The sequence below is a fragment of the Dryobates pubescens genome, chromosome 2 (assembly GCF_014839835.1).
Source record: "Dryobates pubescens isolate bDryPub1 chromosome 2, bDryPub1.pri, whole genome shotgun sequence".
NCBI classification, from domain to species: Eukaryota; Metazoa; Chordata; class Aves; order Piciformes; family Picidae; genus Dryobates; species Dryobates pubescens.
Window position 1 is genome coordinate 22483862 of NC_071613.1, and position 14454 is coordinate 22498315.

Genomic DNA, 14454 nt, shown 5'->3' on the forward strand with positions numbered 1-14454 from the left:
TTTGAACTCCAGTGGCTGTGAAAGTGTAGACCATCCCTCTTCCATGTGGGCTCAATCTTCAAGTCCAGATTCTGGGACTTGCAAAGCCTGACAGAGCTGCCTGATGGATCCTGTGGAACACTCCTCATCACGAGCAGTGCTTGTACTGGGACAGAGAGCCTGCAAAGAAGCAGCATGTGGGTGAGAACACCACTGATCACAAAAGTAACTGCTGTGACCTGGAGAAAAATAAGAACAAATGAGGTACATGAGAGCAGCCTTGCAGAGAAGGACTGGGGGATATTGGTGGATGAAAAATGAATATGAGCCAGCAATGTGCGCTTGCAACCCAGAAGGCGACTGCATCCTGGACTGCATCAAAAGCAGCGTAGCCAGCAGGTTCAGGAAGGGAATTCTGCTTCTTGAAGAAGTCTCTGATGAGACTTTATAACTGCCTTCCAATACTTAAAGGGAGGCCTACAGGATATATGGGGAGGGACTCTTTATCAAGGAGTGTAGGAGCAGAATGAGGAATGGAATGAGAGTGGATTTAGATTAGATATAAAGAAGAAATTCTTTACTGTGAGAATGGCGAGACACTGAAATGGGTTGCTGAGATAAACTGTGGGTGCCCCATTCCTGGAAATGTTCAGGGCCAGGCTGGACGGGGCTTTGAACAACCTAGTCTAGTGGAAGTTGCCCCTGCCCATGTCAGGGCGCTGGAACTAAGTGATCTTCCAGATCCATTCCAACCTAAACCATTCTGTGATTCTATACTTCTGTGATGAAAGAATCGGGAAACAAAACTTTGGGAGATCTTTCACTAGTACCCTGTTCTTCACTCTTTCCCAGTTTGTCATTTTGCTTCTTGGTCTACATAATGCCGTGTGAATAAATAAGAGGAGTTTTTAGGACAGTGTCCCATAGATACCTCACAAAAAGAGTGGCTCCAGAGAAGTGAGTAACAGGGATGCCACACCAGTAAAAAGTTACTAAATTGGTGTGGTTGGGGTGTGTGGGGGGGTTGCAAATCAGAAGCTGGAGTGCCTAGGACTTCTCCTAGACATTCATAAGAGGACAGGAAGGCTGGAGTCACCCACAAAGGTGAACATCTAGTTAAGACCATTAAGGGGCACTAATAACTGAATAGAATAGCAAGATAGAGGAAGATCCTAGAGGGAAGAACAAGTACCTTGAACTTGATAAGATGGGGAAGAGGATGTGGCTGAGAAAACTGTTACTGTTCATACCAAAGCAGCCTTTTCACTCTGGCTGCTTGTAGCACCAAGGTCTGCTTTCCTTCTTTAAGTGTGTGCAGTTCCTCCCTCCTGAAAAGCTTCTTTCAGTGTCAGGCAACATCACATTTTATTACAGTGTCATTTTCAAGTCACACAAACAATGCAAAAGGAAAAGATCTATATGTCATGACTCATCTACTCAGTTGCAGAGTCGTTCAGGGGCATCTTCTACTTGTGCTGATCATCTTCAAGCCATGAATTTGGCCACAGTCCTGGAAATGGGTCACACATTTCTTAGCGTTACTGCCACTGTAAGTAGTGAAGATGAAGATAAGTCTTGAAGGAGATGTCGGTGAAAGTCTCCACAAATCACAAGATTTAGTTCTCCTGCTCCATATAATTAGTGATTAAAATAAGTAAAAACAAAGCAGCAATTTTCTTATTGATCCCTCAGCAAATAGTTCTGTCTATTTTCTTCTGTATTGTTTCTTCTTATTAAATAGGCTTGAATAAGAAATGTCAGTCAAACGAATTTAGATTTCTGGTGCTTCAGACAGAAATCAAAGCAGAGCTGAATGAGGAAAGATAATTAGAGAGAGGAATTCCACCTCCACAGACTTCTTCCTTTGCTCAAGGAGTGCTGATTTTATCTAAATTGCCAATGCCATGAGCAAATGAGAGGTGATGGGAATTACAGACTACAGATGCTCAGACAAAGCAAGGGAAGGTTTAATTAGTGCATTTTAAGGTAGAAATGAATTTCCTGGGAATAAATTATTTGACTCAAGATGTATGGAGCTTCATAGAGGTGAACTGAGAAGCTTTTTACCTGCCAGAACCAGTGCTCACAGGTTGTATCTGTCTTGTAGAAATGGGTGCGGCATCACTGGGGTCTGAAACACATGGGGATGAGTCCTGCTTTCCTTTGCATCTCATTTTTTGTTCTAATATAGAGGAATTACCATTGCTGCAGATTCCCACCAATGAAACAGAAAGCAGAATTGTTTTCCAGTGTGTACATTTACTCATTCAAGTGTTTCTGAAGGACCTACCATTGCTGGGGTGTTGAGCCTACAGGTACTGAAAGGAGGTTATTTTCTTTTCAAATTATCCTTTTATTCTTTTCAACTCTGTTGCATATTTCATCATAACTTGCACACATAAGAACTCTGGGAGCCTTAAAAATAAAATGACCTTTCTATTTTTCTCAGCTTTTCAAAGGCTGAGTGGCAACTCTCTACTTTTTTTTTACTTTTTTTTTCTTTCTTTCTGAGGTAGATAGATGTTCCTGTTTTAATTGTTGGAAGTGAAACAAAACCGCTTAGCTGGGTGCTTTAATCCAGAATACCCTGACTTCAGCAGAGTTATTCAAGCTCTTAATTATTTACATATTCTGTGTGAGGGAAGTGCTCACAGACCTTGTTGAAACAGGCAGGAGTGGGGCCAGGAGCAGAACTAATGGTTATAGAATCACAGAATAGTTTTGGTTGGAAAAGACCGCTAAGATCATCAAGTCCAATTGACATGTGGTGGAAGTGCTTCTACACCCCTGATGCAGATGCTTCACAGACACACAATAAAGTGTTTTTACCCCTGAAAGAACAGCACTATTATCCTCTGCTCTGAAAAGCAGGAATGAAAGCATACTGAGAGCTTGGTGGATGGACAGGCTACCCCAGCAGCACCTTTCCGACAGCTTGGGGTTTGCTGGCAGTCCTACTGTACTTGAGATATGAATATGACCTGAAGAATCGCCCTGTCCTCCCTTCCTTACATGAACCACCACTTGTGATCTTCAAAATATCCTGCTCTGCTTCTGGCCAGTTGTGTAAGATAGCAACAGATCAGTTTGGCCTTTTTGAATGAGGGACATAAAGTCTCATGGATGCTAAAAAGCTCCACCCCCTCTCTGGGAAAACAAGTATCATACTCAATGGTTTTTGTAATGTTGTGGTCGTCTATTTCGGATGGTGCTCTTTTGTCCTATAGGTTAATTTGTATTACCCATGATGAATGAATGCAGTCAAGAGGTACTGAATGCTGATGTGTTTATCTTGTGGCAAGATAGAAATGTTGCAAACTTGTGAGCTACAGGAGGAAATGGGCTAATTTCAGATTTGTTCCTAGCCTTCGCCATGCGAATGGTGTCGCTGCGAGCCCAGCAATGAAGTTCACTGTGTTGTAGCAGACTGCGCAGTTCCCGAGTGTGTCAACCCGGTCTATGAACCAGAACAGTGTTGTCCGGTCTGCAAAAATGGTAAGAAAGTCCTGTATTGGCTTTAACAAAGAGATACGAAGGGAACATTTTATTAAAATGTTGTTACTTGTGCATTGCCAGGAGATACGCTCCCATCAGCACAGGCTGGCTTTGGGGCTGTTGCTTATCCTTGTGCGTGGGCTTCAGTCACAGTGTAGAAACTGAAAAATCAGGCTGCCCTTCCTGGCCTCTTTCTTCTCATTGAAGCTGATGGTATTGCTGACTGGAGCAAGGCTTTATAAGACTGAGTCCTGATATTGATGATGATTATTTCACATCTTCTTTTTTTTTCCTCATAATTAGTCTGTCATGAATGAAAGCATATATAGGAAAGTCTTAATATATAAGAAAAGAGACAGTCTCTGACCTTAAGTTAAGAAACCAATGGTTATTAATTAAGACCAGGGAAAAACCCACCATAATCAGTGGTATATCTTCTAATGAGGCCAGTAAGGCAACCGCCAAACCTGTAACGCTGTTACCTGTGTGCAGGAGCCTGTGTGTGTAGCCTTGGCCCTCGTTGTCTTGCTGGAGTTATTTCATGAGTTGAGTTCTGATTCAGTAATACTTTGAAGAAAGGTTTTGGAATGACTGAAAGTACCTCTTTGGAAAATAAATCTCTTTCCAAGAAGGACTCCTCAGTCTCATATCACATCCCACAAGCACATATGTCTCTGGAAAAGCATCTTTCTCCTAACATAGATATGAAGACAAATTAAAAGGTGAGCTAGCATCACATAAACCTCTTCATGGCTTTCTTATCATGTAAGAAATCGCTACTTAGATTCATCTTCTTGTGTTCAGAATTCACTGTCCATGTATATTTCCTCTTACATACATCACTGCTGCTGGATAAGAGCACTGGTTGCTTTTGGCTCTAAATGAAAATGTTTGCAAAGAAAGAACATTTTCAATATATTTTCTGCTCTTTAAGACAGAGAAAAGGCAAGGAGTTGAAGTGGAATTGGCAAAATTAAGACCAGTCTAGCAAATTATACTGAAAATATTATGCAGAATTCTGAGGTTTACATTAAACCATGATTTTTACTCCAAAATGTTCTGAAAAGTCTTCATTTAGAGCATTTTATGTTTCTGTTGAAATGAAAAGCAGAAAATGTCTGTAGGAAATGCCATTGTTTTGTTGTTGTTGATGAACTTCAGCAAACAGGTATGGTAACCAGCTCTAGCCGCCACCTTTGCACATGGTCCACTGCACTCAGGTGTGTGAGGTTTCCCATTGCACTCAACAAGATTGATGTCTTGCGTTGATGACTGGGCAGGGTTACACTGGCCATCGCCATAGCTGTCATGGTAGCTCAGACTCACACCAAACGAATGCTGCTCTTGTGTGTTCCCCCTTCATTATGGTGGCAGCACTTGCTGATTCCATCCCATCTGGATCATGTCACATGAATCCAAGCATCATTCAGACTTCCCAGGAGTACTGACGCAAAGGTGTCTTCATTCAGGTCCAGGAGCTGCTGGATTTCCCTACCAACCCTTCACCACCATGATCATTTCCCCTGGTAACCAGACTCTTTGGGATTGACTGCCTTCAGTGTTGTAATTCCCAGCAACCCTTGCAGAGTGGGGAGCATCTGTTTTCTTGAAACAGAGTGCCCAAATAACCAGGAGTAAAGGGAATGAAGCAGCAACTACTGATGGGAATTGAGGACAGGAGAACAGAAGGAAAATTAACCACCTACTGAAGGGGCTCCAGTGCATGGTGTAGTGATTGACTCTCTCAACTGGAAGCCAGGAGGCTTCCTCCGTGGCTCTGCCAAACTTCTCCACTGCTCTCTTCACTTATCTGTTGGAGATACATACATAAAATTCTCTGAACCCTGGTTTAGTCAGGGATATATTTCTCACCATCCTCTTAAGAGCAGCCTGCATTACTTGATAATCCTGGTCTCTTGAACCAGGGATTCCAGGGCTAGCAGTGCAGCTCTGAGCTAGCAGTGGATAAAGGAGAGAGATGGCACAGTGGCTTGACTCTTCTTTGGGACCAAGGAGCATATGTACATGGGAGATATTGTGGAGAAGAGAAGAAACCCTCCTTGCTTCCTAGCCTGGCTGTAGGGGTGAGATGTGAGACCCCAGTTCTGCTCTTCCTGTTGCAGCTGGAGCTTACTGGCTAAATGCTGGCCAATGCTAGTAGTTTTTGCTTTATTCTTCATAAATGAAATTAAATAATTCAAACACTGATAGAAATCAGCAATCACCAAAATAGTCTACATTCTCTCAGGGAATCCGAAAGGCAAATTTTGTTTGAATGTGGCTCCAAGTGTGACACATACCCTTCACCTCCCCCTTAGATTTTGGGCACTTTGTGTAAAAGAGTAACACACATTACTGTCTAAGTCCCTCTGACACATCCTAATGAATGAGGATTGCAACACTTTAAGCTGTGTGCTCATCTTGAGACCAAGATTTTACCTTTCAGCTCTTCACTGCAGCCAGTCAATTAAAGCTCAGTTTCACAAATGCATGAAGATAACACAAACTGACAGACCCACTGAAATGACTAAACTTCTTTTTTTTTTTTCCCCTTTCCTTTATTTTGTTTAATTTATTTGGTTTTTTTCCTTCCATCCAGTAGCTTTTGCATTCTGCCAAAGTGGTGAAGACAGTTACAGGGCCAGTGTGATGTGAAAAGATTATAGCTAAGTGTCTGTGGTCATCATTTTAGACTGACAAAGAGAGTATCTCAAGGGATACAGCCAGTGGGCGGAGAGAGGGGGGGTGGGGGTGGGGTGGAAATCAATCCTTAGAACACCATGTAGAGCAAATCCTCATTTCAAAAGCTACTCTTAAAAATGTTGGTAAGGAGAGATCCTTGGTTTAGGTTAAAACACAGCCCTGCATTGTTTGCTGCACTCTGTTAGCAGCCTGGCTCACCTGCTTGTTTAGCTGTTGCTGCCCTTAACAAGGGAATAATTTCCTCTCTATACATTCAGATAGATTTTTCATGCCTTTCTTAATCATGTCTTGCCAAGGGCAAAAGTGCTGTGAAGGAGTGAGGTTAATCCAAAAATCTGTTGATTCTAACATACCTGACCAAAAGATTCATAAAAAGCCAATATCAATTTCCCTTCCTCTACCATCATTTAAGAACAGTCTGAACAAGTGGCTTTAGAGATTTATTCCTTGTTGTTACAAGAATTGTTGTCTGGTGCTTTGCTAAATGCTACAGCTCATGAAAAGCTGACCCTGCTCAGCAAGAGATGCTGCCTTACATTTGGAGCAGGCAGAGTTCACTGGGAGGCTAAAATTTGGGAGGGAGGGTGAGGACGTTTTCTCCTCTATGTTCCATCATCCGGTTTGTCAGAGTGGATTGTAAGGGTGATGGCTCCAGGTGCTGCACAGCATTTCTGTCATGGAGATGAAAGGTCACTGGATTTCATGTTTCCTGGTAGTGGCAGACTGCAGAATTATGGCCCCAAGTTGTTGTTTCTAGTGACTGTGACTTCTCCAGACAAAAGTGTGTCAGCTATTGTTAGTTCTCTCCTGCATGGGATCCCAAACTTGCCCATCACTGTTAAAATCAAGCTCTTGGCCACCACCATCTGTGCTAGCCCTCCTGCCCCCAGGTTCTCCTGCAGTTCACTTATAACATCCATCCAGTCTGTTTACACCAAAGCCTTTCTAAGCAAAAAGTCCTCACTAGATCCCCATCCTCCTGTGGCCAAGGCTGTAGACTTGTGTGCTGTTATGCATGCCTCCTCTTAATCTTCTCACCTTACCCTGATCTCCTCAATTGCCAATCTCTGCTTGTCCCTCCCCATAAACCCATCTACTGCTGTGGTTTGAGCCTTGATATTGGTGGGATGTGTTTTTTAAAGCCATTCTGCTGTGAAGTTAGTCTTTATATTTCCTTCAACTCTTTGGCTGTGGTCTGGCAAGGATGCAGAGATGGGGGAGATCCCCAGTATGTCGTCACTCACATCTCTCAGTCTGGTTCAACCTGTGATCCAGGTTACATGAGTTTATTCTCTTTGCCAACTCCAAGCAACTCTCATCTACTGCTGTGCACAAAGGGAGAAATATGTTGCGTTTTGCCTTACCCACTGGTGTTTATTCAGATCCAAAACCACCCACTCTCAACATGCCCTTTCAGGGCTCCAGCAGGGAGTCTCCACATGGCCTTGGAGGTCCTTCCTCCAGTGCCATGGTGAGTTAGTGACATGCTTATCTTTGCCCAGCGCTCAAAGAGGGTTTAGCGTCACACCTCTTGTGCATCCACCCGTCTGCTGCTCCATAGAAGAAAAACCAGATGCAATTTCAAATTAGCAGCCTCACAGCTGCTCAGGGAAAGGTTGGAGATGAATGGAAACAAGAAAAGGGAAGCACAGGAGTCCTGACTACCCACGTTCCACTGATTTTATGAAGTGCTCCTCCAAAATTGTATCCAAAAATAACCTCAACATTGGCAAACATACATCATCACAGGGGATTTTATGGCACAGCTCTGTCAGGGAAATTATTTTTTGAATTCCAACAACTGCCACAATAGAATTGTTAACTTCTCTCTAAAGTGGGAAATTCTTCTCAGAGCATTTCAAAAGTGCCTTCACCCATTTGCACATACATTAATGCAATTGCTAGAATAGACTTTGCCTTGGCACTTTCATTTTCTTGAGGGATGAACAGAATAAGCATTATAAATTTCTCGTTTGGGGTCTGGTTTTGCTTTTAATTTAATTTTCTGTTGCCTCCAATCCTCAACAAAAGAATTTGTTACCCAAGGAGACAGATAAAAAACTAAGGTACCTGCAATGAAATACTTCCTGGCAAGTCTGCTTGCTCATGTTAGCAGGGGCTTCTGGAGACATTTGTGATGAAATACTGGGCAGCAGGAAGATGTTTTGTAGCTAATCTGTCACTGTGTCTTTAATTAAACTTTCAAACTATCACACTTGATACAGACTTCAGGGGAAAGAGTCTGATCCTGACCTCCACACCCAGGTAAAAGGTCCCTTTGAGCTTCAAGAGATTTTACCTTGGTAAAATCACATGTATTCGGTCAAAGCTCTTATGGGTGTTTATTGTAATGTGCTATAAATATTAATAATTCCATAAAAATGCCTTTGTCTTTGAGTCCATGAGCACAACAGTGAGTAAATAATAATTTATTTCCATGCATTTAAATCTGCACTTTTCCTAAGCTTCTCTCTTGACTTACAGAGAGTATAAACTTGCTGCTCATTATTTCACTGTTTGAGTTAATTTGCAATAAGCATTCTGCATCCCAGCCTGTTCCTTCTGTAACACAGTCTGTTTTGCCAAGAAACCCCCAAGGATTTTCCCAGCTTGTCAAAGCTGAGGGCAGCCTTTCCTTTACCAAACAAGTATGCACTACATGGCCCTAGGCGAATTTTGCATGCTGCTGTGAGGAACAACACCCAGGGCTGACCTTCAAGGCTGCCTCTTCCTAGCAAGCTGGGTGTAGATTTCCTTTTTTTCTAAGCAGGAGATTTTTGGAAGTCCCCAAGGGCCAAAAGAGTGTCCAAGCTCCAATGTTGACAACAAGGGGAAGTTGGTGCTGGGATGTGGCCAGGCAGCTCCCAGGCCAGGTTGTTCCCACATCCGGCCCAGCTGCACTCCAGGTGAAAGTTAGTTCAGGAACTTGATTTACATTCATAAATTAAACATGGTACATACTGATTACCCCTTGGGTGGGTAGACCTCCTAGGAGAATCTAGATGCCACAGAACACACCTTTATTTTGGTGCTGCAGTCAATGAACAGGGCTCTTCCTTCTGAATCAGGGTGACAACCAAATCAATGCCCAGGCATTGTCTCAGGGGGTGAATGCGACCTGTTTAGTTTGCAAAAACCCTTTGGGATTTTGGGGGACAAAAGGCTTTATATAAATGTAAATTATTTATTGTATTTCAGCTGAAGGTAATAGATTAGCAGTGCGAGTTGTTAACCAATATTGACAAAAAGAACTTTCCCACATGGTCCCTATTGTTGCAAATAATCAAATAATCCAGTGCCTGGATATTAATTTACCCATGTTATATTACATAAATATAGTTTGTTATTTATCTGCAAGATGTGGATCACTGAATCTCCAGGTCATTGTTTTGGAAAGCATCTTCTAACATGATCAGTGACAAAAAAAATCAATGAAGCATGGAAACAAAATTAAAAGTTAGAGGAAAAAAGAGAAGGTTTTTGGGGAGAGGATTTTTTTGTCTGCAATTTGATTATATGCAATGTTTCAGGATAAAGATGACACAGAAAATGTGGCAAGAGGATGAGAGAAGACTTCATGTTCATTTACTATGTGGAAAACAGTGGCTTGGAGCCGTAGGGAAATTCCTTTAGGAAAAACAACTAAATAAAATTCCTCTTCTAATTTATTTCAGGAATTCCTGAAATGGCCAGATTTTAAGATTGCAGTTAAAACTCCTTCAGTCAAAGTCTATGCAATATGCTGATTCATTGTGCAGATGCAAGTTGAGAGTGACCAGTCAGCAAGAAGATGTATCTCCCTACGCTGGACATTTCTGGACTCTACAATCCTCTTCATAGGTCACAGAGACTGAAGCCAATAGCATAGCAGTAGCTGCATCACCCTTCATTCTCAATGGATGAAGTATTCATGGCAACCAGCCAGCTTTTTGGGTACTCAGTTGATGCCATCATCACCACCCCAGTCAGATGGCAGGCTGAGGGGGTCACAGGAAGGACTTGCTTCTTGCCCAGTGCATGGGGGCTTGTGGGTGCTTCGCAGCTGACTCCTCAGTGCTGCTGAGCTAATGCAGAGATGCCATCCCAAATCAGAACTTTTCTTCCGTTTTTGGAGAACCTGTAGAAGCCACCTTAACATTGTGATGACAGACCCAATGCACCATGGCTTCATGGTCAGCTGGGAAGTCAGTGGTTTTGGCAGGCTGAATGCTAAAGAAAATCCCTGAGATTACAAAGGATGCAGGATTCTTTGTTAGCCAATGTTCACTGAGTTTACCATCAGGAATGTAAACTGTGGCACCCTATTTGCCTCATTAAAGGAGTGACTTGATTACCAAAAGAGGAAAAAAGAAGTGGTTTAAAAACTGGAGGAAGATCAGGACTGAAAACAAGACGGTGTATTTGGGACAAACAGTCACCGACTTGACAACATGCTTCAGTACTTGCCTTATTGTTCCTTGGGAAAAGAAGTGATTTCACTGAAATGATTTTCAGTGGAGCTTGTTCACCTCCATCACTTTGGGCCAAGTGGTTAAAGGCACATAGATATCAGAGTTCCTGATGAGAGTTAGGCAGGTAAGCATCTCTGAAGAGCTAACCCCTCCATTGCTTTTGGAAATCTCACACAGCGGGATTACCTAGATGCTTCAGTAGCCCACTGACTCAGGTCTGTGACCTGCTCCCTGCTGGAAAAGTCATCTAAAAATGGTGAAAAGCTTTACTGGTGCTGGATAACATCAAGGAGAACTGAGTTGAATCTGCCAGCTCCCGAAGTTTAGAAGAAGGAGAGACTGAAAGAGGCAAGGGAGAGGAAAAGCCTTTAGAGAACAAAAAAGGCATGAACTGAACAGCACTTAATGTGATTAACTCTATCACACAGCTCAGTGCTCACACAAAGTGGTAGCTGCTGTCCTGTGTAGTGCCAGAGTGATAGGGACAGTGTTGGGAAAAGCTCCATTCAAAGAGTGCTGTGGTAGAGAGCCAGCAGGACAGCAGCCCCTTTTGACCCAGCGCGTTCCTTTGCACGCTCACAGATCTGCTAATGCTTCCTGGGAATTTGTGATCGCTTCCTGTGAGTTTGTGATCTCTTCCTCTGCCCAGGAAGCAAGAAAAGGAGAATTCACACATTAAACAAGACAGGAGAAGATTCTACCAGACAGATGAAGGCCAGGCAGGAGCTTAAAACTGCTGTGCCAAATTTGTATGCCAGGTCCTAACCAAGTTTCTGTGCTTCCATCCCAGCAGAATTCAAAATGAATGTCTACAGGCACCCTAAAGAGAAAGGTTGGGCAGGATTGTAAGCAGTCATTCCACAGAACTTTGGAAGGGACCTCCAGAGATCATCGAGTCAAACCCCCCTGCTGGGACTTGCTCCAAAGCACTTCTTAAGTGGACAGAACTCACAGAGATGTGGAACAGTTACAGGATCTGCATTGCTCTTTAAACTCAGAAATACTTAGGAAGAAGCATCTGCTCACTGGTGATTTCCCCTGGGAAAATGTTGCTGAAATTTGTGTGCCCAAGCATATGGCAGTGGTTATTCAAGATCCACTATCATCATGAGAGCATAATGCAGAGGAGGGAGTGGGTTTGGGCTGTTTTGGGAGGAAAGATTCCTGGACTCAGGTTAGGAAACCAGGATCCTCTTGCAGAACGCAAGCAGCCCAGGTCATACTGAAGTTAAAGCAGGTATGATGTTGCTGTCTCCAACCTGACCAAATTGTTAGTGTAACTTAAAAGACCAAAAGTGACATTATTGCCCAATTACATTGCTGTAAACCATTTTGCTGCAAGAGAAGCCTAAAGCCAAATCCTGAGTTTGTGTCATTTGGTGTAACACTGGCAGCGTTGTTTCACTCTGATTTACTCCAGCTGAGGATCTGACCTGCAAGAGCTGATAGTCTTGTGATGACTCACAGGCAAATTGCAGTCTGGGGTGTTTTGCATGGTCAGGCTTTCTAAAAGGATTAGAGATGGGTTTGCTTTTGCTGCTCTAGAAGGTTGGGGTTATTAAGCATATCTGTATGAGAAGAGTGGCAGACACTGTCTTCATGTATTTCTAATTTAATGAATGTTTAATGCTTCTTTTATTGGAGCCTACATACATGCAGAGTAGAGGACTTAAACAAGGGGTTGACTTATGTCAAATAATTGATGTTTGAGCTGCTCCTTTTACACGAAATGCAGACTTTACAGAGCAAAGAAACTGTAATGAAAATATGAATTAAAGATTAGAGCTAAGCAAGTTTGAGAAAACTCAAAAAAAAGCACTTGGAAGTTTTCTCCTCCTGCTTCCTTTCCTTCTTTCCACATTTCTATGTCTCCATCCTCTCTGCTTCTTTGATAGGGTCCTGCATTTCAGCTGCTGCCTTATGCCTTTTCAACACCTACACACCTCTGAAGAGAAAATTAGTGCAATAATCTCATTCTGGGTATTACTGCATGCTTGCACTTCATCCTAGCGTGCTGGGCTGGAGAGACCAGAAAATATTTCTCAGGTGCATTTTTTCTTCCTCTCTGTCCCTAATTTGCTGATGGAGTGCATCTCCTGGGCAGAATGAAAATGAGTGCAAGTTTGATGGAACCATTGGCCAGAATGCCCCAGGATTGGTTACAGCATATCACAGTGTCCCAGTCTATCAGAGCTTGGAAAAGACCTCAAGAGATCATTGGGCCCAACCTCCCTGCCCAAGAAGGGTCACTTAGGGTAGTCTGCACAGGAATGCATCCAGGTGAGTTTTGAAAGTCTCCAGAGAAGGAGACTCCACAACCTCCCTGGGCAGCCTGTTCCAGCGCTCTGTCACACCCCCCCACCCCACCCCCCATAAAGAAGTTTCTCCTCATGCTGAGGTGAAATCTTCTATGTTCAAGTTTGAACCTGTTCCTTGTCTTATTACTGTGCGCCACTGAAAAGAGCTTGGCCCCATCGACTTGACACCCACCCCTCAGATATTTATACACATTGGTGGGATCACCTCAGTCTTCTCAAGACTGAATAGCCCCAGGCGTCAGTCTCTCTTCATAGGGGAGTGAGTCCCTTAATCATCCTCAGAGCTCATCACATGTGTTCTACACTATGTGAGCAATATAATATTTCTTGTGTATGGAGGTTCCCCAGGTTTATTCTTTTCAGGTGAACTCTAGGGTGTGTATGCTCTACTTGTACCTGCCTCAGAAATGGTAATTGCCACAAGGAATTAAATTAGTAGTTTTAAGGAGGAAAAAAAAAACAACAACCAAAAAAAAACTAGATATGGATCAGTCCCACAACTGATGTAAACTGGAAAAACTCATTTTACATCAGCTAAGCCACATTTTTGTCCCAGTTAAAAAGGTTTTGTGCTAGGTAGTGCTGGTAGGGAAGCTCGTCTTTTCTAGAATAAATGGAGCAGGAGCTGGTGAACCAAAAAGAAAAGTACTGATGTCTTGCAGAGGGATCTATTGACAGATATGGGTCTGTGTGAAGATGAGTACACAAAGTTCTCCCTGACCTTTCAAAGCTCAGAGTTTCTTCTCTGCAGCTGATTGAGAGTATTTGAAGGAGATGGGAATATGTTGGTCAGAAAATGCTGAGTCACTGAAACATCCCTGGGAAAAAGGCCAATTATAGCAAACTTGCTGTTTGCATGTTAAAAAACGTCAGAAAAAAACCTTGGAATGATCAGATGCCCCTTTTTAATGTCTTTGGAATGAATTAACTCAAATCTAGGAGGGTAGAAGGGGTGACATGGTTTTGAAATTAGTTCTTGTATAATTTGGAGCATTTCATATAGAGAAGGCAGAAATTAAGGGGCCTTTTGCCCGACAAATTATTTCAGGCAGCCTCTTCTGATATTTTTTAAAACCAAAAAGTGTTTGCAACTGACTTTTCCTCCCAATTCCAGTGGGGGATGGACAGTAGAAAGCTCTGACTGCAATTGGAAACATTTTGCCTGCTCGGCTCTCACCCATGCTTGGGTAAGTAGTCAGGTCCCATATGGGATTAAAATACTCCAAAGGAGTTAAATGCCTTTGGAGCCACCGCCACCCATGCCTGGCCAGAGAGGGCTACTGGTACCCACTACCTCTCTGGAAGCCTTCCACACCTTGCAGGATCAGGCCCACAGGCTTTGCTGTTGGCAAATAGCACCTTGAATTGCACTTTCTCATCCACTTGAAATGCATGGGGAAATGTCAGGAGCCCTCGTTCGATACTCCTGAGTCTCATTAGTTCAGGTCACTGCATTTGCCTGGTTTCTGGCTTGTGAACCAAAATACCAGTGTGATTTGTGTCATCCC

General features: G+C 43.0%; 1 protein-coding gene across 3 annotated transcripts in view; it reads left to right on the forward strand.

The window, feature by feature from the left end:
• VWC2L (von Willebrand factor C domain containing 2 like) overlaps positions 1-14454 on the forward strand; it is a 55394-nt gene that overhangs the window by 19598 nt on the left and 21342 nt on the right. For 2 of the 3 annotated variants that reach the window (XM_009900837.2, XM_054168220.1), the window contains exon 3: positions 3345-3474. In XM_009900837.2, coding sequence (XP_009899139.1) covers positions 3345-3474 — 130 coding nt within the window. Of the gene's footprint in view, positions 1-3344; positions 3475-9851; positions 9966-14454 lie in introns of those variants that run through there. The other variant, XM_054168228.1, reaches the window with a different exon arrangement.